This window comes from Candida tropicalis, assembly GCF_000006335.3.
Source record: "Candida tropicalis MYA-3404 genomic scaffold supercont3.3, whole genome shotgun sequence".
Lineage (NCBI taxonomy): Eukaryota > Fungi > Ascomycota > Pichiomycetes > Serinales > Debaryomycetaceae > Candida > Candida tropicalis.
The window spans coordinates 1994671-2020380 of record NW_003020055.1 but is presented as its reverse complement, the minus strand read 5'-3'; the positions used below and the strand labels follow the sequence as shown (position 1 = coordinate 2020380).

General features: G+C 33.8%; 12 protein-coding genes across 12 annotated transcripts; 6 read left to right on the top strand and 6 right to left on the bottom strand. All coding sequences in view use genetic code 12, as the record gives it.

Annotated features, from left to right (window-relative positions):
- Positions 1-156: 156 nt before the first annotated feature.
- On the top strand, positions 157-2343 carry CTRG_02942 (uncharacterized protein; the record flags this gene model as incomplete). The annotated part of the gene is made up of 1 exon (XM_002548599.1): positions 157-2343. The coding sequence occupies one exon, from the start codon at positions 157-159 to the stop codon at positions 2341-2343; it is 2187 nt and encodes a 728-aa protein (XP_002548645.1).
- Positions 2344-3292: 949 nt separating this feature from the next.
- On the top strand, positions 3293-4099 carry CTR1 (high-affinity Cu transporter; the record flags this gene model as incomplete). Its single annotated transcript, XM_002548598.1, has 1 exon — positions 3293-4099. One exon carries the CDS (start codon positions 3293-3295, stop codon positions 4097-4099), a length of 807 nt encoding a protein of 268 aa, XP_002548644.1.
- Positions 4100-4327: 228 nt separating this feature from the next.
- Positions 4328-7633, bottom strand: SEC8 (exocyst subunit; the record flags this gene model as incomplete). The annotated part of the gene is made up of 1 exon (XM_002548597.1): positions 4328-7633. One exon carries the CDS (start codon positions 7631-7633, stop codon positions 4328-4330), a length of 3306 nt encoding a protein of 1101 aa, XP_002548643.1.
- A 506-nt stretch (positions 7634-8139) lies between these two features.
- CTRG_02939 (uncharacterized protein) lies at positions 8140-9717 on the top strand (the record flags this gene model as incomplete). The annotated part of the gene is made up of 1 exon (XM_002548596.1): positions 8140-9717. One exon carries the CDS (start codon positions 8140-8142, stop codon positions 9715-9717), a length of 1578 nt encoding a protein of 525 aa, XP_002548642.1.
- Positions 9718-9737: 20 nt separating this feature from the next.
- CTRG_02938 (uncharacterized protein) lies at positions 9738-10592 on the bottom strand (the record flags this gene model as incomplete). The annotated part of the gene is made up of 1 exon (XM_002548595.1): positions 9738-10592. One exon carries the CDS (start codon positions 10590-10592, stop codon positions 9738-9740), a length of 855 nt encoding a protein of 284 aa, XP_002548641.1.
- A 1049-nt stretch (positions 10593-11641) lies between these two features.
- PGK1 (phosphoglycerate kinase) lies at positions 11642-12892 on the top strand (the record flags this gene model as incomplete). The annotated part of the gene is made up of 1 exon (XM_002548594.1): positions 11642-12892. The coding sequence occupies one exon, from the start codon at positions 11642-11644 to the stop codon at positions 12890-12892; it is 1251 nt and encodes a 416-aa protein (XP_002548640.1).
- A 251-nt stretch (positions 12893-13143) lies between these two features.
- FAT1 (long-chain fatty acid transporter) lies at positions 13144-15096 on the bottom strand (the record flags this gene model as incomplete). Its single annotated transcript, XM_002548593.1, has 1 exon — positions 13144-15096. The coding sequence occupies one exon, from the start codon at positions 15094-15096 to the stop codon at positions 13144-13146; it is 1953 nt and encodes a 650-aa protein (XP_002548639.1).
- An 847-nt stretch (positions 15097-15943) lies between these two features.
- Positions 15944-18055, bottom strand: CTRG_02935 (uncharacterized protein; the record flags this gene model as incomplete). The annotated part of the gene is made up of 1 exon (XM_002548592.1): positions 15944-18055. The coding sequence occupies one exon, from the start codon at positions 18053-18055 to the stop codon at positions 15944-15946; it is 2112 nt and encodes a 703-aa protein (XP_002548638.1).
- Positions 18056-18531: 476 nt separating this feature from the next.
- Positions 18532-19980, top strand: COX15 (Cox15p; the record flags this gene model as incomplete). The annotated part of the gene is made up of 1 exon (XM_002548591.1): positions 18532-19980. One exon carries the CDS (start codon positions 18532-18534, stop codon positions 19978-19980), a length of 1449 nt encoding a protein of 482 aa, XP_002548637.1.
- Positions 19981-20083: 103 nt separating this feature from the next.
- CTRG_02933 (uncharacterized protein) lies at positions 20084-22054 on the bottom strand (the record flags this gene model as incomplete). Its single annotated transcript, XM_002548590.1, has 1 exon — positions 20084-22054. The coding sequence occupies one exon, from the start codon at positions 22052-22054 to the stop codon at positions 20084-20086; it is 1971 nt and encodes a 656-aa protein (XP_002548636.1).
- A 613-nt stretch (positions 22055-22667) lies between these two features.
- CTRG_02932 (RNA polymerase II subunit B1 CTD phosphatase) lies at positions 22668-23564 on the top strand (the record flags this gene model as incomplete). The annotated part of the gene is made up of 1 exon (XM_002548589.1): positions 22668-23564. The coding sequence occupies one exon, from the start codon at positions 22668-22670 to the stop codon at positions 23562-23564; it is 897 nt and encodes a 298-aa protein (XP_002548635.1).
- Positions 23565-23653: 89 nt separating this feature from the next.
- CTRG_02931 (uncharacterized protein) lies at positions 23654-25174 on the bottom strand (the record flags this gene model as incomplete). Its single annotated transcript, XM_002548588.1, has 1 exon — positions 23654-25174. The coding sequence occupies one exon, from the start codon at positions 25172-25174 to the stop codon at positions 23654-23656; it is 1521 nt and encodes a 506-aa protein (XP_002548634.1).
- Positions 25175-25710: the final 536 nt, after the last annotated feature.

Genomic DNA, 25710 nt, shown 5'->3' with positions numbered 1-25710 from the left:
CTCACACCAACACATATAGATATATATATATATTGACAATAGTCAAATACTTCAATTAGACTTTTTATGCTACTTGTTTATTTTATAATTCTTTCTTAATTATTAATTATTTTATTTCATTTCATCTTATATTCATCATAAACTAATAGAGAGAGCATGTCTGCCGATTATCATGCAAAAATGTCTCAGTCTTTATTCAATTATTACAATAATCTGGTGGCAATAAAAGATAATGACAATACAAATACATCCCCGAATAAGTCTTATTCAACTTCAGAAACAACAGTTCCTATCTTTAACAACAATACGCATGAACAACCACAACCACAACAAACACAGCCACAGAATTTTCAACTTAATCAACCAGGTAGTCTATTAACTCCAAATATCCAGGAATATAAATCTCGTGGATTCTTTGAAGATGAAGATGAAGATGATGAATTTGGATACTTTTCATCAAGAGCAGCAATGTCAGTACCTTCATCTCGAATAGATACTACTACAAATACATTTGATCAACAACTACAACAATTTGTTCTCAAGCCGGAACAAACAATATATTTTAATAATCAATCTCAAGGCGGACAAAATTATCAAGTACCGCCTCCTCAAATGTCAACACAAGAACAACCAAATATACAACAACCACAACAACAACACCAGGATATACAATATAATCAACACGTGCATCAACCACTACTACAGCAACAACACATGCAACGAGCTCCGGTACTGCAAACACAGGCACAACAGCCTCAGTCTTATATGGGAAACAACAACGTAATGGTACCACCAGCAAGACCTCCACCACAAAGACAAAACACAGCTCCAGTTTATAGTTTATCGGTGAAGAATCTTCGACAACAACAGCAGCAGCAACAACAACAACAACTACAGCAACAGAATGCATCAAACCTGCGATACATCAGTCCCCCAACTGGATATTTCCATCAACGAGGTGAATCCATGTCTCATGATACAAGACCAAAAATCAAGAAAGGACCAAGACCTAAAAAGAAACCTGGGTTTCATTTGAAATTGGATGGACTTCGAAAAGTTTCTGGTCCAACAATCACCTCATCACAATCAGATTCAGGAACTGATTATTGGAATAGAACACCAAGTGGATATTCCAAGCTGAATCTTTCTTTTGCTCCAGCACTTGGTACCGAACAAGGTCAAGATTTAAGAATTTCTGAACAAGATTTGGAACTTAACGATAACAATTTTTCAATTCCATCATTCAATCTTACCCCTTCAGTTGATCCTCCCCGAAATGGAACTTCAGGTTATTTTGAATTGACCAACCAAAACACCAACATCAACAACGCCAACGCCAACAATCACAATAACAATTTGACTCCTGGAATAAATACTCTTGGTGCAACTGCAGGAGGGTTTTTCTCACCAGCAATTAATGAAAATGCTGTCAATTATTTTAATCAAACTTTTGAAGAGTATTTACAAGATGCAGAAAAGATTTCATCTACAAATGAAAACACAAACACTAATGATATTCTTGGAGCCAGTACAAACGAGTTCCAACAAGATACATTGGATACCAATTTCACTGACTTGAATCTACCAGAAAGCCAAAGCTTATTTGCCCCATTGAATTTTGATAATTCACTTAGCAATGAATTTTTGTCTCCTGATAATGAAACCATAGATAGTCAGAATAGATCATTTAACAATGAAATTTCTACTCCACAATATTACAATAACAGTACCAGTGGTGGTGATGAAGATGATCAAGAACAGGTTTCAGTACAAGCACAATGTATGGGACAGACACCAAATCATTCTGATTCAAGATTGGCATTACCTGTTTTACAAAGAAGTATATCTAACCAAAGTGCTCATAGTGCAATTTCACTTGGTTCAGAACTGACTCGTTCAACAAGTACTAATCCTAATATAGCTGCGACACCCCCAGCCACTGTCAACAATATCGCTCCAACGACCAAGCTGTCCAAGAAGAGAGTTTCAAAAGGGGCCGTTTGTACTGTATGTGACAAGTATATCAGTAGAGACATTGCCAGACATATGAGAATCCATGATGATGTGGGTCGTTTTCAATGTGTTTATCCGAAAGCAATGTGTAATCACAGAACTCAGAATTTCAATCGTCCATATGATTACAAAAAGCATTTATTACATCTGCATTTCATATTTGATGATCCAAAGGGGAAAACTGCTAATACTTTGACAGATAAATTACCTATCCACGGTACATGTAGTGCTTGTGGACAAAGATTTATTGCTAGTGATTGGTTAGATTCCCATGTATTAACAAAGGACCCTAAATCGAAATGTCGTTACATAAATCAGGGAACTAACTAATGATGCAGGGGTTTGAAAAAAAAAGGGAAAACCCTAAATCCCTATGACTTTTATTTATTTCAAGATTTCAATTCAATGAATTGCCTTATTTATTATTCGTTGTCACCACATCGATTTTCTGATATTTATTTATTTATTATTATTATTATTATTCTATTTTATATTTAGTATTTATTTATTTGCTCAAAGTATTGCCAGCAGCCTGTAATTAAGTAGTTTTTAGGGAGAAATGGTTTACAGAACGATTATAGATTTATCAGCCATTTATAATATAAATTTTATTTATTACCTATTTGTAATTTAAAGATCTAAGAATCTCGGATTAGTACAAAATTGCATAATCTTTTGACATTCGTGTTTCAACCAATCACGAGAAATCTCTTCATAGTGTACACCGCATCCGATTACCTATTTAGGAAACATGTAATTGACTCGTTGTCGTACAAACAATTCGCAACCTGTAGAGAGTTTCTTTCTGTGTGTCAAAGATGAGAGATTTTCAAACAACCTTGTGCAACATTTCAGGCAATAACAAATTTGCTCAACCAAGTGGATTCGATGTACCATCCCTATAATCTCAACCCATTTTTACTCTTTAATTTTTTTTTTATTACTATTCCTTTTATAACTCTTATAATGAGCAAATATTCTTTATCTTGGTTTGCCTTTTTAAGTTATCGATCAACGAGTACGGGATTCAACTTTTCATTATTATAAATACACTTGGGAATTCATCTAGAAAATATTCATTCTCCATTTTTTATTATATTGTATTGCATTGGTTTTTCTTTTAAAAAATATCATCATATCATAATCATTTATAAATTTGCTCATATTATAAAGCCACTTAGATTAGATATATATTACAACTTATTAACGACCAACTATAAATACTCCACATTATCATTTAATCAATTTAGAAATTTTTTTTTTTTTTTTCATACATATAATGGAATATATTAAAAGACATCACGACATGGATATGGGATCTAGTTCTTCAATGGTTGCTTCTGCTACATCAATGATGATGGATATGGCATCATCTACAATTATGGACATGGCTACTTCATCAGCTTCTTCATCAATGGATCATTCAACAATGTCAGGAATGTCAGGACTGAGTCATAAAATGGGAATGCATATGTGGTTAACTGCTGAATTTGCTGGATATCCAGTACTTTTCAAAGATTTAAAAGCAAATACTAAAGCTCAAGCATTTGGTATATTTGTATTATTATTTGTTGTTGCATTTTTAACTAGAATGTTGGAATTTGTACGTAATTATCTTGAAGAAATTGTTTGGAGAAATAATAATTATCTTGAAAATGAAGAAGGTATTGTTCAACATGGTGCTAAATTAACAACTATTGAATCAGAAAAAAATTTAGCTACTTGTTGTATGAATGCTAAAGAAAATGGTAATTTTGAAGAACATGCTAAAACTTGTTGTACTGCTAAAAAACATGATTTAGATGATTCAGATGATTCAATTGATAAATCAAATTCTCCACAAATTGAACCAATAACTCCAAAGCGTTCAATTTCTTTTGCTTCAAGTATTATGAGAGATATTATTAGATTGGCTTTATGTATTATTCCTGATTTACTAGCCTATTCTTTAATGTTGGTTGCTATGACTTATACTTTGACTTATTTCTTTGCCGTTGTTATTGGTTCTGGTATTGGTAGATTTGTTTCTGAAAGAACTATGGAACATTTCAGACTTAAAAGAACTCCTCCAAGAGATTGCTGTTAGAAAGGAAAATGATTAATTCAAAAAACCATAAAAAGTTTCTACATTTGATTACTTTTAGATTTGTTTTTCTTGTTTTATCACAACTCCTGCTAGACTTGAGTTGTTTCCTAATTTGTTTGCAACTTTGCTTATATGATTTCAATAATTTTATTTAATTAATACATGTACATATTCTTAAAACTTTTGCATCTTATTAATTGTATATTTTCTAGTATTTATTCTTTTTTGTTATGATACAATTTCATCAATCTTTTTCGTTAATTCACTGTATTTACCCTTGTTGAATTGTGATCCTTTACCATCAGCTAATTTTTCACTATATATCAATCTGGCTAAAGTAAGACATTCTTGTTTAGTATAACCTTGAGCATTAGTTTTCAAATTATTGAGTAAAGTGAACTCATTCATAGTAAACATCTCAAAATATAATGACGCTTTTGTGAAATCTATAGTTTCTGGATTAGGTGACAAGTTTCTTAACATTTGTTGCAATGTGGAAATATTTAACAATATCCTCTTGATACCATTACCATTAATCTTGACTAAAATCTTACATTTACTAATCATCAAATCATTAAGAAATTGTGGGAAACCAACAAATACACTGTGTCTTTCAGCTTCACTAACTGTTTTGGATAACTTGTTATCAACAGTGAAAATCTCTTGATTCAAATTGGCAATATAATGGTCAGCATCTCCTGGTTCTGATACTGGAGACCAATTCACATGGCTAAACGACATGGTTACAAAGTGGATTGCTTTACATCTCAACTCATATCTCAATGCCAATAACGTCTTGTCTCTAATGGCTTCAAATGTATTAACAACTCTGTTGAAGTTAATAATCTTTTCGGAATTCAATGCAAGGTAGATGTTATATTGAATGATATCTGATCCATCTGGTGCAAAATTAATAGAAGGTCTACCATCTTCCAAAAATGACCAATTGTATTTCATCTTGTCAACTTCAGTCACTTTAATATCCTTGTTGTGCTCTTCATCATATACACTATAATTTGTTTCCTTCTTAACTAACGGTAACCAGGAAAGAATCCAACTTGTTGTCAACAATAAATAAACTATCTGGGAGTAAGATTCATGATCCAACAAGTCTTCTTGATGTGTATAAGTGCTATCATGTAACAACACCTTAGATTCCGACAGAATTAATTCTCCCAAGTCAGTTGCACCTTGACCACTTTCGACTAAGATCTTGCCACTGATTTCATTTAATACCGGGATTTTCATCCATTTGCTAATTTGCAGCTGTGGACGATTAGAAACAGCTCCTTCACCGGTTGATAAAAGTTCTTGGTACAATTTATTATATTCGGTACCAAAATTTTCCAATGTCAACAATACAGCACCTGAAAATTCTTCACGGTACGACAATGAAGTGTTTAAAATCAAACACAACTCAAGGAATAATTTCTTAAAGTTGTAAGCATTCTCATAGATTATCAATTTGGAATCAACACTGCTAACAGAAGTACCCATGACTTTAACCTTAGAGTCTTGATTCAAAGAAACCAAATCCATCTTCAATCCCGATGTAAATGGCATTGATGGGTCCACTTTCAATGCGTAAGCTCCACCTACCTCATCTCCAAAGGTAACTTCAATGGAATGACGCAAATATGCCAAAAATGACTTTTTCATAAAATCCTCAAAAAACTGATAGGATGTGTTTAATTTATGAGTAACTAATCCTTGTTGTTTAAAGGATGAAAAGATTCTTTGGGAACCATCAGCAAATATCAAGAAAAATTCTAATATAATTCTCATATTGAATAGATTTCTTGGTACCAATACCTCAACTGATGCATTAAAAGATTCATTCTTAACATATGGTGTCGTTGATTCGAGGACTTCACCGGATTTACCATCTCCAGATTCAGCATATCCTGGAAGTACATCACTCAAGATGCTTAAAATTTCTTTCGATGTCTTATTCGAAGAATTGTATTCGACATCTTCAAATTTGAATAATTCCTTCTTGGATAATGCCTTAGAAATTTTGTTTTGATCCATGGTTCTTACTTCCGTCATTGCATGTGATTTAAGTGAACGATCATCATAAATATAACTCAACATCAATGCTTTTAATTCTTTTCTGATTGAGTTCCAAATTGAAAGTAAGTTTCTTGAGGAAACAGGCAGTGATTTTCCCAACATAGGACTGGCTCCTAAAACAGGAGTACTCTCTGCAATTAATGGCTCAACATTACCATCATCAAGTAATTCCACTATCGAAGTAACAACTTTGAATCTTTGAAATGTAGCCAAACATTTGATAAATATGGAACCAAACAAATCTTGTAATACGACAACCGCCGAATCATTAAATGAACCACGGGATATAACTTCAAATAAAGTACCCTGCTCTAAATGTTGCATTTTGGATAACTTAGACAATGCAAACGTATTTGTCAGTCTCACTTCTTCTGTTGTTCGATTGATCAATCCATGCAACTCCAGTTGGTTCGTATCAAGTAAAACTTCTATAGCTTGGTTCAATCTATTCAACTTTGATGCAGTAAGCAATAACATGTAAATATAGTAAAATGACTCAGTATTTGGATTCAGTGTAGAATCCAACAAAATTTTATAATCTATTGCTCCTTGATTCTTCTGATTATGAGCATGCAAGTCAGGTAACAAATTCGTCAAAAAGTTTTCAACGGGGTTACTGACAAAATCCACTACTTCTGATGTATCCAAGTTAGCCGAATTGAAAATAAATTGGTCCAAATTTTTCAGATCCAATAAAGCCACAAACGAAGCCAATTGTGGATTGGTTGAACCTATTATACTTTTCCAGGATATAGATCCCTCACGTTGTCTTCTACTGTATTTTAAGTAGATCTCATTCTGTAGTTCATCAATGATCATGTCGAATAATTTGTTTGATTGATCTTCCAAATAACTTTGTATTCCACTCATTGCTGGAAGCGACCACAAGTTATACTTTTCAGCAGTCTTGTATCCTTCAGATATAACATCATAAACTTCATGAATTTTCTTATCAGCAATCAATTGTTCAATTCTTCCAGGAATTCCATCCATTTCTGCCATAGCATCCAATACTTCAATCATTTCTGCATACTTCCCAGATGCTTGGGATAATTCTCCCAAAACTTCAGATCTATCATGGATTTCCTTGTTGGAACTTTCCAAAAATTCTTTAATTTCAGCAGAATCCTTCTGTGACTCTTTCATAGTAGCCAACAAAGTGTTATATGAATTAATCGTGGAGTGAAACAATTGGTGCTTTTCACTGGCAACATATTTCAAAGCAGATTCTGTTTCGTTTTTCAATCTTTCAAAATCACCTAATCTATGTGCCAAACCAACCGATGTATCATCTAATAAAGCTACCGCGATTTCAATTGGATTAGCATCGTCTCGGAGCATTTGGGGCCAATCGTACTTTATTGTGTTGTAGATTTCCTTTAAACTGTAAATTGATTCATCTGTCAGTCGTGGATCATTATCTCCATTACGAGATGAATATGACATTCTTTTCATAGACATCGTGTAAGTATTTCGTGTGTATAAATGATATGTGTCTAGGTCAATTTACAATATTTTGAGGATCGTTGATCTGGAATTTTGTTCCTTTTTTGTTTTTTGTTTTTTGTTGTTGTCTCTATTTGGTGGTGTCACTGTCACTGTTGGTAATTTCTCAAAAATTTTTTTTTTCCCCTGTTGGTTGTCTCAGTTTCCGTTCTGTCTGAGGAACGTCTTCTTTTCTTTTTTTCATGAAGTTAAAGTTATTACTTGAATTAGCAACACCAACTTGAATGAATAACAGCATGACTACTCTGATCATTGAGATATCAGATGATGAGGATCCAAGTCCAACATTTCAACCACAGCCAAGTCAGCCAATTAATATAGTCCAGAAGAGTAATGAACCTGAAGTTATTGAGCTGTATGTATATTAATTAAGACGCGTTCTTCTGTTGATTAGTTTTACTAACAAGTTATTTAACAGATTGACAGATACAGATGAGGATGTCCCAGAAGTGGATAATTCAATGACAATGATGATGACAAGTAAAACTGTTTCTTTGAAACAAACTTCAACCACTAGTGTAACAAATAACTTTGCAAAATCAAGTTTCAAAGCAGCAACAAGAACATCATCATTTCTACCCCCAGAAGAGGAGATAGTTGTACTTGATAGTGATGGTGAAGATTCCATTGAAACAAGAGACACCACTGATATCAAAAATCTTTTCAACCTAGTGAATGAGTTTGTTTCCAAACCAATATCATCATCTCCTGTTAAATTACCAAGTGAATCAAACAACAGTATACTCAATGATTCAATAGTCGATTCAACTTTCAATTTCCTGATTGATGGAATAATCCCTCCAAAGAAAGCTGCACCACCCCCTCCTCCCCCTCCTTCTCGTGCACCTGCACCACGACAGCTGAACTCGACTGATATCCCTGCAAACATACTATGGCTAGATAGCGATGAAGATGAAGATGATGGTCCAATCATCCCAAGTTCCCAACCAGCACCACAAGCACCTGTAGTAGCACAGCCTGTAAAGAGATCAAAATCAACTCAGGAACCTTCAACTTCCGTACCTGCTAAGCGTACAAAGAGACCAAAAACAACTGATCCTGTAACACATCTACCAAGAATTGATGATTTCCAATACACTCATAAAGACTTAAATGAAGCCAATAGAGCTACTAGGAAGAAAGAGGAAATATTTGAAGAGATGGAATTGCATATGTCTTCTGGCGTGTATGAGTTTTTTTCAGAAACAAAGGAAGATTTCAAACTGAAGATATTTGATGGTAGATACGATTTACCTCTTGTTCTATGGAAAAGGAATGTCAAAGCAATGTATGACAAAGAAAGAGACTTGTTTATCCCATGCCATCCACGTAAATTATTGGAAAAGACATTTGTCATGTACTATTTGGCACCTGATTTTTTGATGAAATTGAAGAAGGGAGAATTGAAGTCAGATGTTGCAGCAGCTCTTAATCATGCTTTAGCAATTACACCTAACGAATACCATATAATTATAATGGTTGAAGGTTATGATCAACAAGTTAATAAGATCAAAGCTTATGAACAAAGAAAATTCAAGAAGCAGGTTCTTCATGGATTAAATACTCAAGAACAAGCAAGAACAAGGACTGCGGATTTGGAAATGGCAGAGTACCCATCATCTGCTGACATTGAGATTTTGATCAACAAAGCACAAATTGAGCTAGGAACAAATATATTCACAGTTAGAGGTAGGTCTGAATCAGTCATGTGGCTTAATACGTTCACAAATATGATTGGCCACTCACTTTACGATAAGTTTGAGAGAAATACGTCGGTAGCTAATCTAGGAACAGTTCGATCGGGCGCAGATGCAAAAGCGACATTCATGCAATCTATGCAACAGTTCAAATTGATGACACAATCAAAGGCCGATATACTATATACACTGCATCAATCCATCTACCTGATTTATTGTGCATTTCGTGATAAGGGAACTTTGGGTCGTGATCGATTGGGCAGGAATATCGTCCCTCCTACAGTCGACAAGAGTATGATGAGATTATTTACAGCAAATGATCCTAATAGCGTTATAAGTTAATTAATAGATTGTATATATTCCTAAGAACTGGTAGCTTCTTTAGCAGCATTGAGATCATCAATGTTTAACTTGTCGCTCAAACCTTCAACCACTTGAATACCTCTATTGATTTCGTACTTCTCTTCTAAAGTGTATTCATATTTCAATTTATTCAATTGAGAAATAATGTTTAAAGATTTATCAACCAAACTAGTGTCGGAATCTTTATTCAAGACAAGTGCCAAAAAGTGTGTCAATTTTTCTTTTCTAAACTCTTGTTCTAATTTTTCATCCAAACCGTTACTCAATATGGATGAGACTAAGGATAAGATTCTCAATTGTAATTTATTATCAGTAGTATCAAAATGGATCAATTTCCAGCCGTCCGATTTTTCAAAATCCAAATAACCAGGATTGAAATCTCTAATAGCAGAGGAAATAGCATACAAAGACTTTAATTGTACTGATCTATTGCTGCCATCTTGTGCCAATTTGATTAATTCAGTCAATCCATTACTCTTGTGGAAATCTTCTTGAGATTTTGGATTGTTTTGTACGGCAGTACCAATTATACCACAAATAAGAACTTTCAATTCATTGTTAGTACTCTTATCAGCCAAGATTTGATTCAATGGTTCCCATAATTTCAAGTTACCAATATTGTTTGCATTGTCTAAGTTTTCAATCAACATTTCAAAATTTTCCAAAGCAATTTCTTTATCTTCTTGAGAAACATCTGGAGTTTGAACAACTTTGATACTTTCTCTCATTAAAGTTGCTTCATCTGGACCACCAAATAATTGATTAAGAGCTTTTGGATCTGGTTCTCCAATTTTTTCAAGAGCATCTTTATCTCCAGCTTGTTGTGCAATAGTCCAGTGTAATAATTTTTCCATGTTGTGTATATGTGTATGAATATGAAGGTGGCGTAATATATAAAAAAAAGATGTAATAAATTAAAATTAATTGATGGTATATACCCCTTGTTCTTTTTTATACAGTTGCTAGTTTGAAGAAACCTTACTCTTCTCCTTGAATTCGATGGAGAAGACGTTTTTGATATTTGCTTATTTCGAGAAGGTTCCAGATGCGAAGAGACATGTCGTTGAAACAAACGACATTCGTGAGACATTTTTGCTACGACATCTGGACGACATTAGAAATTGACTACGACATCTAGCACTACTAATTGCAAATGGTTGAACGGATCACAAGACAATGTGCACGAGTCATTTACAAGAGAGAAAAAAAAAACAAAAGGAATAAATTCTGCAAGAACCATTATAAATGCAAACAGACAAACAGAAATGTAGAGAGAGACAGATCACGACACTTTCCGAGAAAAATCATATGTTGGCAAAATAGCCTTCATAACAGGAGAACAAAATAAAAAAAAAAAAAACTAAGAAAAGCAGAAGCACAGGTGAGTAGTAATTTTGTGGGATACGTTTATTTGCACCACCTGATGAAAAATACAAAAAAAAAAATGGAAAATTTCAACCCACGCGAACCCGACAATGGAGCAATCTTCCCCGGGCCCCAATTTCCAATCAACCCGATTGTCTACATCAACACGAGACGAACTACTCACTAAATCAAGTATTGCAGTACAATCTCAACAGGTCAATTGACATGTTTCCTTGCCATTGAGGTGTAATCACATGACAATGTTGCAGTATTCTAATTTTCGTGATTTTTTTTTTGGTTGTTTGGGGATCAAGTTTTGTATTGTATGGTAATTTTTTTTTTCTTTGAATGTGCGTCTACTGATTCCCCTTGTACTCTGGAACAGATTTTTTTTTTGTCTTGGAACCAACTTTCCGTATATAAATGCAAGTGGATTTCCCTCTCCCTTTTTCTAATATCAATTGTTATTTTTTTCTTCTTCTCTTTCTTTTTTTTATAATCATCAACGATAAGTAAAATTATCAATTGTATTCTTAAAATGTCATTATCCAACAAATTATCCGTCAAAGACTTAGATGTCGCTGGTAAGAGAGTTTTTATCAGAGTTGATTTCAACGTCCCATTAGATGGTAAAACTATCACCAACAACGCCAGAATTGTTGCTGCTTTGCCAACCATTAAATACGTTGAAGAACACAAACCAAAATGTATTATCTTAGCTTCCCACTTGGGTAGACCAAACGGTCAAGTTACTGAAAAATACTCCTTGGCTCCAGTTGCTGCTGAATTGGAAAAATTGTTGGGTCAAAAAGTCACTTTCTTGAACGATTGTGTTGGTCCAGAAGTTTCCAAGGCTGTTAACGCTGCTACTGATGGTCAAATCTTCTTGTTGGAAAACTTGAGATTCCACATTGAAGAAGAAGGTTCCTCTAAGGTTGATGGTCAAAAGGTTAAAGCTGACCCAGCTGCTGTCAAGAAATTCAGAGAAGAATTGACTTCTTTGGCTGATGTTTACGTTAACGATGCTTTCGGTACTGCTCACAGAGCCCACTCTTCCATGGTTGGTTTGGAAGTCCCACAAAGAGCTTCTGGTTTCTTGATGGCCAAGGAATTGGAATACTTTGCTAAAGCTTTGGAAAACCCAAGCAGACCATTCTTGGCTATTTTGGGTGGTGCTAAGGTCTCTGACAAGATTCAATTGATTGACAACTTGTTGGACAAAGTCGATATGTTGATTGTTGGTGGTGGTATGTCTTTCACCTTCAAGAAAGTCTTGGACAACATGCCAATTGGTGACTCTTTATTCGATGAAGCTGGTGCTAAGAACGTCGAAAACTTGGTTGCTAAAGCCAAGAAGAACAATGTTGAAATCATCTTGCCAGTTGATTTCGTCACTGCTGACAAATTCGACAAAGATGCTCAAGTCTCTTCTGCTACTGACAAGGAAGGTATCCCAGATAACTGGATGGGTTTGGACTGTGGTCCAGAATCCAGAAAATTGTTTGCTGACGCTGTCGGTAAAGCCAAGACCATTGTCTGGAACGGTCCACCAGGTGTTTTCGAATTTGACAAATTCGCTAACGGTACTAAATCCTTGTTAGATGCCTGTGTTGCTTCTGCCGAAAAAGGTAACATTGTTATCATTGGTGGTGGTGATACTGCTACTGTTGCTAAGAAATACGGTGTTGTTGACAAATTGTCCCACGTTTCTACCGGTGGTGGTGCTTCTTTGGAATTGTTAGAAGGTAAAGAATTACCAGGTGTAACTGCTCTTTCCAACAAAGCCTAAATTTTGATTTAAGAAGTCACAAAACAATACTTGTGTTTTCATGAATTAAGTAGTAAAAAATATCTCAAAACAATATATATAAAGGAAACGATTTTTTTTATAAAAGAAACATATTTACTTGTACTGTAGTTACATACAATAAATGTATCAACGTTTATTAAAGTTTCAATAAATAAAAAAGTTCAACTCCATTTTTTTTTTTGTTCTAAATATCTATAGTATACACACTACCAAATTAGTGAATTCCGGCTTTACAATTTGGCTTTACCAGTACAGATCAAAGACCAATCCTCTTCAGTCAACTCTTGATATTTATCACCATTCAACCAGTAAATCAAGTCTTTACCATCTTCACCTTTTGGTAATTTTTGATTCTTAAATTGATTCTTTGGAACTTTATGATTATGAGAAGCTTCAATGGATCCGATTTTAATGAATGCAGGTTGTGCATAAACTGGTAACGATTTAGTAACATGTCCATGAATCAATTTCAAAATATCTTCATGAGTTAAATCATCTTTTGCTTCACATACAGCAAAACAAGCTCTACCTTCGTGATTTGGAACTTTAACACCAACAACAACAGATTGTTTCAATGCTTTAGATCCCATCAACTCATTTTCAACTTCAGTTGCTGAAACATTTTCTGATTTCCAACGGAAGGTATCACCCAATCTATCAACAAAATACAACAATTGATGTTCATCCATTTTCAACAAGTCACCACTTCTATACCAAGCATCTCCTTTTTTGAAAACATTCGTGAGAATTTTGCTATTGGTAGCAGATTTGTTACCATAATAACCTTGGAATGATTTTTGAATATCATTAGGATTTAAAATTCTCATCAACAATTCACCAGGTTCATTATATGCAGCTTCAACACAAAATCCAGTTTTTGGATCCTTATAAATTTCACTTTCATCTTCTGGATCCATCTTGGCCAATTTTTGTTGGGTAGATAACAATAAACTAATAAGTGAACCATATTTACGACAGGCACCTACACCATATTCACCGTATTGTAAGTTTGTAGTGGCAATTGGAGATTCAGTAGCTGCATAAAATTCCCCAATACCTTCAATGTGGAATCTTCTCTTGAATTCAGACCATATATCTGGACGTAATCCATTACCATAGGCAATTTTAACATTGTGTCTATCTTGATCTGGGTGATGTTTTGAGTTTAACAAATAACGACAAACTTCACCAACATATTGAATATGTGTGGCACCACATAATCTAGCTTGAGTCCAGAATGAAGTGGCTGAGAATTTTTGAGAAACAGAAACACAACCACCAACAATTAAAGTAGGACACAAACCCAACATAGCAGCTGTTGAATGATACAATGGCATAGCTGTTAAAACATTGGAATCATTCTTAATTTTCATAATATGGCCAAAGAAAACAGAAGCCATGAATGCTTTTCTCCAAGACATGATACCTGCTTTTGGTAAACCAGTGGTACCTGATGTATAGATCAACGCACAGGCGGAAGAATCGGTATCTGTTGGTCTTCTAGTACTATCTTCAGCTCTGTATTTTGGAGTAGACTTGAGTCTTAATCTATCAAACAAAGCAAATTCATCAATGTAATTTATTCTAACATGTGGTAATTCCTCTTTAATTTGAGATTCAGTATCTTTGATTGGAGCATCACAATCAGGATCAACGAAAACTTGACTAGCATTGACAATTTTAAGACAGTGAATCAATGGTTTATCTTTGGTGTTGAAATTCAAAAATGCTGGCAAGGCACCAATATTCCATAAGGCCAACCATAAAACAATGAAAAGTGGTTTATTCATACAAGAAACACCAATAGTATCATTTGCAGTAACACCATATTCATGTTTCAAAATGTAAGAGTATTTCAAAACCATGTCATACAATTCCTTATAGGTATATTCTTCTAGGTCAAATTGATCGTCATAAATTTGAAATCCTTCATCATCAACCTTTGGTGGTGGTGCATTCTTTCTTGGTCTTGGAAATGCCAATGCTTTATTATTTGGATTTTTAAATACTGATTTTTCAAAGAAATACCAATATGAAGCTTTACCCCTGGAGGCTTTCCATAAATATGGAAGTGCATTAAGAGCAACTGTTTTGGCCAACAGTACATCATCGGAAATTAAATATTTGGCTTCTAATAACTGACTACCAAGAACGGCAGCTGCAGCAATTTCTAATCCTGACATTTGCAATTATTTTGATTTAGTAGATTTAATGATGTGAATAATATTTATCTGATAGAAATATTAGCGAGAACCAAAAAAAAAATTTCGATTAAAAAAGAATATAGTATTATGAAAGAAAGAAAGTGAGAGGATGAGAGAAAAACAGTTATCAGTGGGATATTCATTATGTATTTATACAAACTATTGAAAAGTATCCAGAATTTCCCTGATAGGGAACAAACTTAAAACAATATAAAAAAGAAATTCAACACAATATACGTAATGTGAAAATTTCCCAGAAAGTTACTACCATGTTTCTCTTTTCACAGGAATCATTAAGGAATCGAACATGTTTCTCCACAAAATACAGGAGAAAAAAATAATTACCTTGTGAGCAATCAAAGTTATTACTCGGTACGCTCGTTCGTTTTGCTTCACCACGAGACGTCACTAACAGAACCAGTTGTTGAGAATTACTTATAGATTGCTATTTCACGATTTAATTGGGTCTTGTTTGGATATGTGTTTAGCTTTCTATAGTAGAATGGATTAATGGCAAAAGTTCATCTTCAACCCTCGATGAACTTCTTCGGATCAACTGCCCAACATTTCTTGCCTTCTTCCAATTAACCGAGCATGTTTTTTCTCTGAATGGTTTTGACATATTGCACCTGATTTTTTATTTTTCACATGAGATTCCCCTCCTATTTTATAATGTTTGCCTTAGTGCGGATGAGATCACAAAACATAGAAGAATATATGCATAATTCGGAATTAACAGTGCTATTTTTTTTTTTTTGCAACTAACGGTGTGGGAAAATACAAAACGAGATTTATCGATTTAAGATCATCTACTTAGATAGAACTATCAACCTCTATTGTAATGATATTGATGTTGGTTTTCAATAGTTTCTTGCGAATAATTAATATCACTGGAAACAACACCAAGTTTCCAAGAATTTGCAAATGTCTCTAGTGTAGAACCTGACGTCAGCCCCGAATCCAAGAGTGGGAGACGGTTCGGCTGTTTTTCTAGATGATCTTGTTGTTTCTGTGGTTGTCGGAATAACGGCGCACTAAAATAATTCTCTGTGTGTTCAGTCGAAAGCGGTATGGCAGACGCAATATAGTTATTGTTGGTCGCGGTCATATTCTTCCAAGAAATGATCTTGCCATCTATTTTGATCAACATTTCAAGTATCTCTTTAACCTTGTCATTAATAATAGGAATCTGATTTGTGGTCATTCCAAACTGTACTAAAGTCTTCAACTCAATATTAGATTCTTGAATGTACTCTCCCATGCAGCATTTCCCATGTTTGACAATTAAAAGTTTCAAAATTTCGTAAAAGAAAAACTTGTTTCTGTCCACGGTGGAAATATCAATCGCTTGTGCTATCATAGGCATATAACCAATATAATCATTACAGACGCTATGATTAATAACCTCCCGAATTACTAATCCCAATTTTAATCCATTCTCGATTTCTGCTTGCTCTGTAGTAGTTGAAATACAAGATGTGTTTAGTCCCAATTGCAAGTTACACAAGATTTTGAAAATTGTATTTCTAGTTTGTACTATTGGGTGAGGCAAATTCCATTTCTCAAATTGAACTCTGATGATTCTGCTTTTATTTTCCAAATCATGAAATCTATAATGAGACCAACTATAAGTTAATAAGTTTTCCATTAGCAAAAGTTTCAACACCACACTTGACTCAGAGAAGAAATTAAATACATATCCCATATCAACCAAATTCTCAATACAATCATTGAAAGCTTCAAGAAATATGTTGGGATTATCCAATAACTCGATTGATTTACCAACTGACAAGAGCTGTACTAGCAGAAGTAGTCTGGATACTTTGCAAGTAGTCGTCAATATAATACTCTCTGCTTCGCGAATTACCTTTGATGCTTGCCATGCATTGTCAAAACATGTACGTGGGAACCCGACAGAGCAGCTCAATAAACTTGACATTGGAATCTTTTTCTTTTGCTTGAACTTAGAAATGTTGATCAATACTTCACTTATAGGTGTGGTGGACTTGTCGATTCCTTTGAGAAACCCGATGCTATATACTGGCTTCAATGGAGGATGTGGTAATTTTAGCGATTGTTGTCTTGCAAACTTGCTGATTGATTTTTCAGTAATACCAGTATTGTAGTCATTTCCATAACAATCTTTTCCTTCAGATTTGGTTAATGTTTCTTCGTTCAATTCTGCAGATTGAAACCGTTCACACTCCCATTCAGTAGTATCATTATGTTGTCCCTTTTCCATAAACTGGGTGAATCCCGATTCCATGTTGTTCTTGCTTGACAGATCCGAAACATGATGAATTGGAGCAGAATTATTTTGCAAAATCATGATTGGCCGATCAGTTCCCCCTCCTGCTTTTCCAACACGAATATCAATGCCGAGATCCGCTTGATCGTCGCCTGAACCATCCACTCCCACTCTGCTACGATCATTATTTTCTTCTTCTTTGATCCGATTCATAATTTTTTGCCTGATAGAATTGATATTATTTGTGGTTTCAGTTGTTGATGTAATAGCTCCTTTGATGTCATTCCAATTTGTTAACTTAATTGCTTCACTGGTAGAAGACTTAATTCTTCTTCTAAAGGCAAATGAATATTCTCTAACGCCAAACGAAATGGCACTAACAAGTATCAAAACAACAATTATAGTCATAAAGTAGTAAAATCCATTGGCAAGAATCGGGTTATCAAGTTCAACGGGAAGCAGTTGAATATTAGCAGATAAAGGATAAAAAGCTTCGTCATAATGAGTATTACCCCCTAGATCTGTGTCAGCAATATGAGCATTACCTAATTTCAAATAAGAATCTTTGTGATTGTTTATAATATATTCTGGTTCTTCATGACTCATTAATAGATTCTGTCTGTAGATTGGTTGTTGGGGTGAATGTCTGAATAGTTGAATTTTTTCCTTGATATCTCTGGGTTCTATCATATCTGATAATATCTATACTTCTTTCCCAATCAAGTGAATTCATTTAAACTAATAAAAAAGAAGATAATAATATAATTAAAAAAAAGACAAAGGTGATCTTAGTTGATTTATTTTGTAATGATAGATCAAATTTTTTTGGTGCTTTTATTTGTTTTTTTATTATTATTATTTCATTTTTACAACCAACTTTATTAGTGCTGCCAAAAATTTGAAATGCACGCATAATCAGATTTCATATTGAAAGCAAACTAAACTAAAAATTTAATGCCCGACTATTTCCGCGAATGAAATCTTCATCTATTGTAATCAGACCATCACCGTTTTGCGCTACAACTGGGTGATTTTTTTTTCTCTTCCGTTTTTTTTTTTTTTCAAGAATATAAACGATAGGATTTAAACCTTTCTTTGGTGTTTACTTAATTTTTCTTTTTCCTCCCATTATACCACACACACTTCATATCCTCCCACCATAGAACATGTTGTCAAAGACAAGATTCTTTTTCACAAAGAACTCACTTGTGTTGAACACTTTACAACAGAATAAGGGATGTAGATTATCTATTGCGGCAAGAGCTGCTAGACCTACATCTAAACTTATCCCTCTGTTTAAATTTTCAAGAATATTCAACAATTTGAGTAAAAGAAAATATTCTACTATTGCTCAAACTGCTGAATCAAGTTTGCCAAAAACTGAATTTTTCAATACTGCAGCAAAGTCCGCTCCACGTATTGTTCCACCAAAGTCCGTTGCCTATTGGTTATTAGGAACTTCTGGATTAGTTTTTGGTATCGTTGTTTTGGGAGGTTTAACCAGATTGACTGAATCAGGTTTGTCCATCACTGAATGGAAACCAGTTACCGGTGCAATCCCACCATTAAATGAACAGGAATGGCAAGAAGAATTTGACAAGTATAAGGATTCTCCTGAATTTAAACAATTAAACTCCCATATCACTTTAGAAGAATTTAAATTTATTTTCTCCATGGAATGGGGTCATAGATTAGTTGGTAGATGTATTGGTGCATTTTTCATTCTTCCAGCACTTTATTTCTATGCTCGCGGTAAATTCACTCCAAGAGTTACTAAACGTGTTGGTATTCTTACTGGGTTATTGGGATTACAAGGTTTCATTGGTTGGTGGATGGTTAAATCTGGATTGGATGAAGAACAATTAGCTGAAAGAAAATCTAAACCAACTGTTTCACAATATAGATTGACTACACATTTAAGTGCTGCTTTCTTGATGTATTTGGGTGTTTTATGGACTGCGTTTGAAATCTTAAATGAAAACAAACTAGTGAAAATGTCAAAGAAAGTTCCTGAAACTGCTCAAAAAATCTTGGCTCAATTGAATAATCCAGCATTGAAAACTACTAGAAACATTGGTGGTGCTTTGTTGGTGTTGACTTTTATTACTGCTATGTCTGGTGGTATGGTTGCTGGTTTAGATGCTGGTTTAATCTACAATACTTTCCCACATATGGGTGATGATTGGCTTCCAAGTTCAGGTGAACTTATGTCTCCAGTATATGCCAGAAAAGAGGATAAATCTGATCTTTGGTGGAGAAATATCTTAGAAAACCCAACCACTGTTCAATTAGTTCATCGTATTTTTGCAACCACTACATTTTTCTCAGTTTTAGCTGCCCACATGTATGTCAACAGAAACAAAGCCATTATTCCTGTTCCGGCCAAAAGAATGATGCATGCTGTTATGGGTGTCGCTACATTACAAGTTGCTTTGGGTATTACTACTTTGATTTATTTGGTTCCAATTCCATTGGCAGCATTACATCAAGCTGGTGCATTGGCTTTGTTGACTGCTTCATTGGCCTTTTCAGCAAAATTGAAGAAACCAAGACCTCAATTTGTGCAATATATTAATAATTCTATGAAAAGCCAATTATTGAAAGTTAAAGTTTAGAGAATGAAACTTGTAAATAATAAGTGGTTTTTATTTTTTTTTCTCTGAATATCATGTAAATAATTAATATCAAAATACACAAGACTATGTTCTTTTTTTTTTCTCACCAGATACGTTTACTTGACATTTTATATCTCATTACTTGGGAGAGTCCTTCATCACCATCATCATTTTTCCAAACATCTTGATTCATACTACCGTTGAGTAACTGTTTATTACGTTTTTCTTCAACAGTTGGTGGGATCTTTTCATCCACATCATATAACTGTGCTCTAGTCTTGGGGTTAATGGTTGAAGGTTCTGTATTAGGAGACCCAGGAAGAAATGATAAACCTATTGGTGACGAATTATAATTTCGAATCTCATTAAGAACAATACTTTCAGTAGTGGATCCATCAAATTCTGCCGGTGTCGTTTCTGGTGTAAATTTCTCAGTTGGTGACATGGTACGGGCTATTTCCTGGGTTTGTTTCATGCTTAATTTCAACTCCTCTTGGTGTTGTTTGTGTTGAATAACGAGTACATTGGCAATCTTGAAAATAAGCATAGAAAGAATAACTCGAATAAGTAAAAGTGTAAGGAAAGTAGCCAAAATTAATGATCCACTAGCAAAGATTGAATATGTCCATGAACTAACCACAGGAAAAATGAATATTTGTCTCAAATCTTGCAAAGTCATTCTTAAAAAACAAACTACTGAAGCCAATAATGGTAACCCAATTCTTCTTGTCAAGACTATATAGTCAGTAAACTCGTGACTTGGTTTCCCACTAACTTTATTAAACTCAAACACCTCCAAGAAATCCAAACACAGAACGTACAAGAAATTACGGTATATCTTTGGTTTGATCTTGTTAAACTTGGCAATATAGCAATGTTTCAACCAATCAACAAATACCTCGGAGCCAATAACAACAACCCCAGGTCCAAAAACAGCACCAATCCATCTATTCCAACTCTTCCAGCTGTTTGGGATCAATCCACCAGTGACACTCAATTGCAACAAGTTCCTCAATGCAATAATACCTAACATTAGAGATAATTGAAATCTTTCAGTCAAATCAGCCATTGATATTTGAAACAAACCTTCTCGTTCAAATTTCTTAAACACGGATCCTTTCAATTCAGCAAACTGGTTGGACAACAACAAAGTCAACAATGCATTTGAATAAGAGTTAGCAGCAACGTTCAATGACACTGTTTGATAAATTAAAATATATGCATGGAATGATAAATAAAAAATTGACAACACATAGAATGCCACGAATCTACCACTTTTCTTGCTAGTTGATGTATGGTACAATATATTTAATATATCCTGGCCAATTGAGGAGCACAACTTCTCAGCACATTCAAGAACACCAAACATGACGTATAATTTTATATCTGCTTGACCCCTAACATCATGGTACATTCTAGATATATCTAATTTCTTAGTAGAAAGTACTAGTATGGACAAGATAACAAGACTAAGGGTTATCACATCCTTCTTGATTAATCTAAATTTTTCAAATTGGAATCCATTTGAATTTTTAATATATTGTACTGCTTGTTGAAGAGTGATAATCATAATTTTCAAAGGTGCCAACGTAAACAATGTAAGGAATGAATTGAAACACACCAATAAACCAAATATCATAAACTTTTCTAGACAGTATGGGATGTATAGCATATTTTTAAGAGTCTCAAAGGAGTTTTCATTATCTTCACTTTGTGGGGCAATTTCATTTCCTGGTTCATTAGACAGTAGGTTCAATTCTAATAATAACAATCTATAAAGTGAGAATCCTTTTATGCCATCTCTTCTTGGGTGGGGACTTGATATCCTGTCAAAAATAAAACTAAACACAGAATTGGCTCTTGATCTCAGTTTCAGTCGTGAACCTTTGCGTGAAATGCTAGGCAGGAGTGTATCTCTATGGCGAGAACTAGAACGGGATCTATTTTTCAATTCATTATTAGAGCTGGAAGACGATTTTGACAGCAGGCTTGGTCTGTTGGCTCTACCCCGAATATTGCCATTTGTACTTCCATTACTTGCACTCCCATTACTTCCAGGTCTCTTCTTAGCCATTGTAGATATTATATGATACTATACAAAAAGGGGCAATCAGTCAAGTATATCTGTGTAGAAAAATTTTTTGATGTTATCTATGTGTTAGATGAAATTGAGATCTTTACTGACAAGCCACACACTTTGTAATATGAAATTTCTGTTGTCTGATATGCACACACACACACACACACACACACACACACGAACCAAGAGAGAGACAGAGGAGGAAAAAAAAATATAAAACATGGCGACAACATCGTTGTAATTGATAAATAATACGGTACAACTCACACGAACAAATCTTTCACATTGTTCGACGTAAACACATAGAGAGAGGGAGAAAGAAAAAATTATTGATGGCAACCAACAACAACAACAACAGTAGCAGCACAGACAATACGAAAATTAGGAGAGAGACAAAAAAAAAGCAGCCATAAAAAAAAATTACGGTCATTTCATATTCTTCTCTCTCTCACTCTCTCTCATTTTCACCCGCTAAGTATTTTTATCTTCCCCTGTCCGTATAAATTTCATTACAAGATACAAGCAGCAATTATAGATACATCAAGAGACTTATTTACTCACTTACCACACCCAACAATTATTATCAGTTTATAACAATTACAAAACCATGGAACCACTTGCCCTAGAATCATTTTTACCATATTTGGAACCGTTCAATAACCACGAACTTTTAACTCCTTTAGAATGCTCAAAATTGTCATTGATTATAGTTGAATTGTTAGTTGATCATTATGTCGACTTCCCATTGTTGAAATTTTTAAGTCGATTTTTAACTCAAGAATTGTATGATGAATTGGTAGAAGAACGTAACATTGAACATGAATGTGGATACATTATGTGTAACCAATCTCCGAAATCTTTAGTAAGAAGATTGTCGATGAATAGTAACGCATTCACGCAAGCATCTTCAGCTAACGATCCTGGTGCGTCAACAAAATATCAAATTTACAACAGGAAACCAAGTATGATTTTACCCAACACATATCTTTCCCAATATTGTTGCAAAGACCATTATCAAGCTTCTATATTTTACAGGAACCAATTGAGTAATGAAGCTATTTTCTCAAGAAAAGATATCATGACAATACCACCATTCCCGATGGATAGAATGAATTGGTATGAGAATTCTATAACTTGTTTGGAAGAAGTTATTGCTAAACACAAAGAATTAAAACAACATGGTAAATCAATATCAGAGGTGATAGCTATGATGAATGGATTATCTGTTAGTGATTTGGAGAATAATGAACTTCATGAAGAAACAAACAAATTGATAAAACTAATAGAGGATTTTGAAATTGTCGAGAAAGAAGAACCAAATTTCCATGGTGACTATCAAGAGCACGAAATTCAAAACAACAACAACAGCAACACCAATGGACTTCCTGAAGAAGATGATGAAGAAGAAGAAGAAGAAGACTATGAAGAGCAGTTACGAAGTATGACGAATAATGTCGATGGTTATGTGACGTCGAATAAAAGTTTCGGTGGATATGTTGTATAGAAAAGACACTTGATGAAACAAAAAAGGAAAAAAAAAGGAATTGATACTCTATCATTAATTTTTTTTTTGTCTATTAGGTATTTACATGATTAATATTTGTAGCTAATTCGCTTGATGATTTGAGTGACTCGTTTGGTGAACTTATTGCCAAATTCGTAACTTTTTAACCCCACTTCAGTAATGAGATCACTTAATGATTTTCCTTTACCAACCTTATCTTTGACTGGGAATTTATCAATACTTCTCTTTTCTAAACCATTGTAAATGGTATTGCAATTAACTGGTGATACAATTTCACTATGCTTAAACACATTATGTTTGATAAGATTCATCGACAAGGTGTTGTACTTCTCCACTTTCTTATCATATTCAGCATTATACTTCTTTTGAAGTTCTTGTTGAAGTGGTAATAAATCTATCTGAGATTCTTTTATAGTCTTATTATATTCCTGGCGTAGATATTGGGAAGAAATATCTAAACTTTCACCCCAGTAATATTTGTCAAAATCAATGGGTGTTTTCACTTTCTTATTCTTGTTTATTTCAATTTGCAATAAAACTTCAAACAATTCTTCTCCGTCACAATACTTTTGATAATATTGTCTTGGATAAACGAGTTCTTGATCTCCCCAGCCTTTACTTCGTTTAATGATATAACTTCCATCTCTTTGCATATTTTCTTCTGGAAGTTCTTTATCTGCTTCCCAAATCTTCATCATTCTAAGACAAAACGTCTGTCTCTTTACTAAAACTGCTAACTCTTCACGACCAATTTTGTGTTTCGTTGGTTGCATAATATAAGGTAATGGTACAATACCTGAATTTGTCTCCTTGATAACTGCTTCATAAGGACCTTTTTCTTGTAGTATAGTTCTCAATTCATCCAAGTAATTTTTATTTATCTCATACTCTAATCCAGGAATGATTATACTTTGTAAAATATCTTGATCATAATGACTTAATGCATGATTCGTTACACCACCAACAATATGTCTTGAATCAAGGTTATCACCAGTTGTGAAAATACGTTCAGGAGTATATGGTAGTAGTTTTGGATCCGGTAATTTGTTTAACAATTGTAATTCATGAATGAATCTCTGTAATATTAAAGAACCATGAAATTTTGATTCCTTCAAGCCATCCTTTAAAAATTGTGATTTCCCATTTGCTGTTGATAAATCTGGTTTTTGATATTTTAGTTTACCTTTCTTCAGTGATAATATTTGACTTTTTGCTTTACCTCTTAAATTATTTATTTGTTTTTCATGAATATTCACTTTATTTTTTAAATAAGATGCCCTTCGTTTTTGATATTCAAAAAATAGTCTACGTTCTTCTTTAATTAATTCTTCTAAATCATTCCATTGATTTAATTCCAAAATTTCATTTAATCTTATACCTTTTAATAATTGAATTGTTATGTCGTGTGTACTTCCATATCGTTTGTGGAAGCTCTCTTTAATACTAAATTGTAATTCATATTGATTTATCGATGAAGGTAGTTGATTTTGGTGTAATTTGTTTGTTTTTCGTAATAATTCTCGATATAATTGTAATACTGAAACTCTATGTTCATTTGTGGATGTGAGATCCTTTAGTAGTTTATTCATATGTTGGATTCCTGTAGAGATCTTTGCATATATATCTCATAGTCGTACATAAAAATTTTCAAAACTGCATTTCTGGTGATAAACCAGATGAAAGACGCGCAAGTTAAATAAAAAAAATTAAAAACCCGACTCAAGTACCTAACACTACAAAACTATAATCATCATGGTATGTACCAAATAACTTCAATGTCTTGTAAAGATCTTCTAACTAACTTGTATTTTTTTTTAGCCACCAAAGAAAACACCAGATAATATAATTACAATTTTAAAATTGAAAAAGAAATCAACCACATATATTGTAACGATCAATTCAACATCAACTTTAATTGATATAAAGACTCAATTGGTTAATATAATTGAACAATCAGGTGGATTATCAAGTATTGATGAAGTAGTGGATGAATTAGATGAAGAAGATATTGAAATTCCAAAATCTGACATTATCGAAGAAGACAATATGGATGAAATTAAATCTGAACGTAATGAATTAGATATTAATGAAATACGACTTGCTATACCAAACGATGTGTCAGATC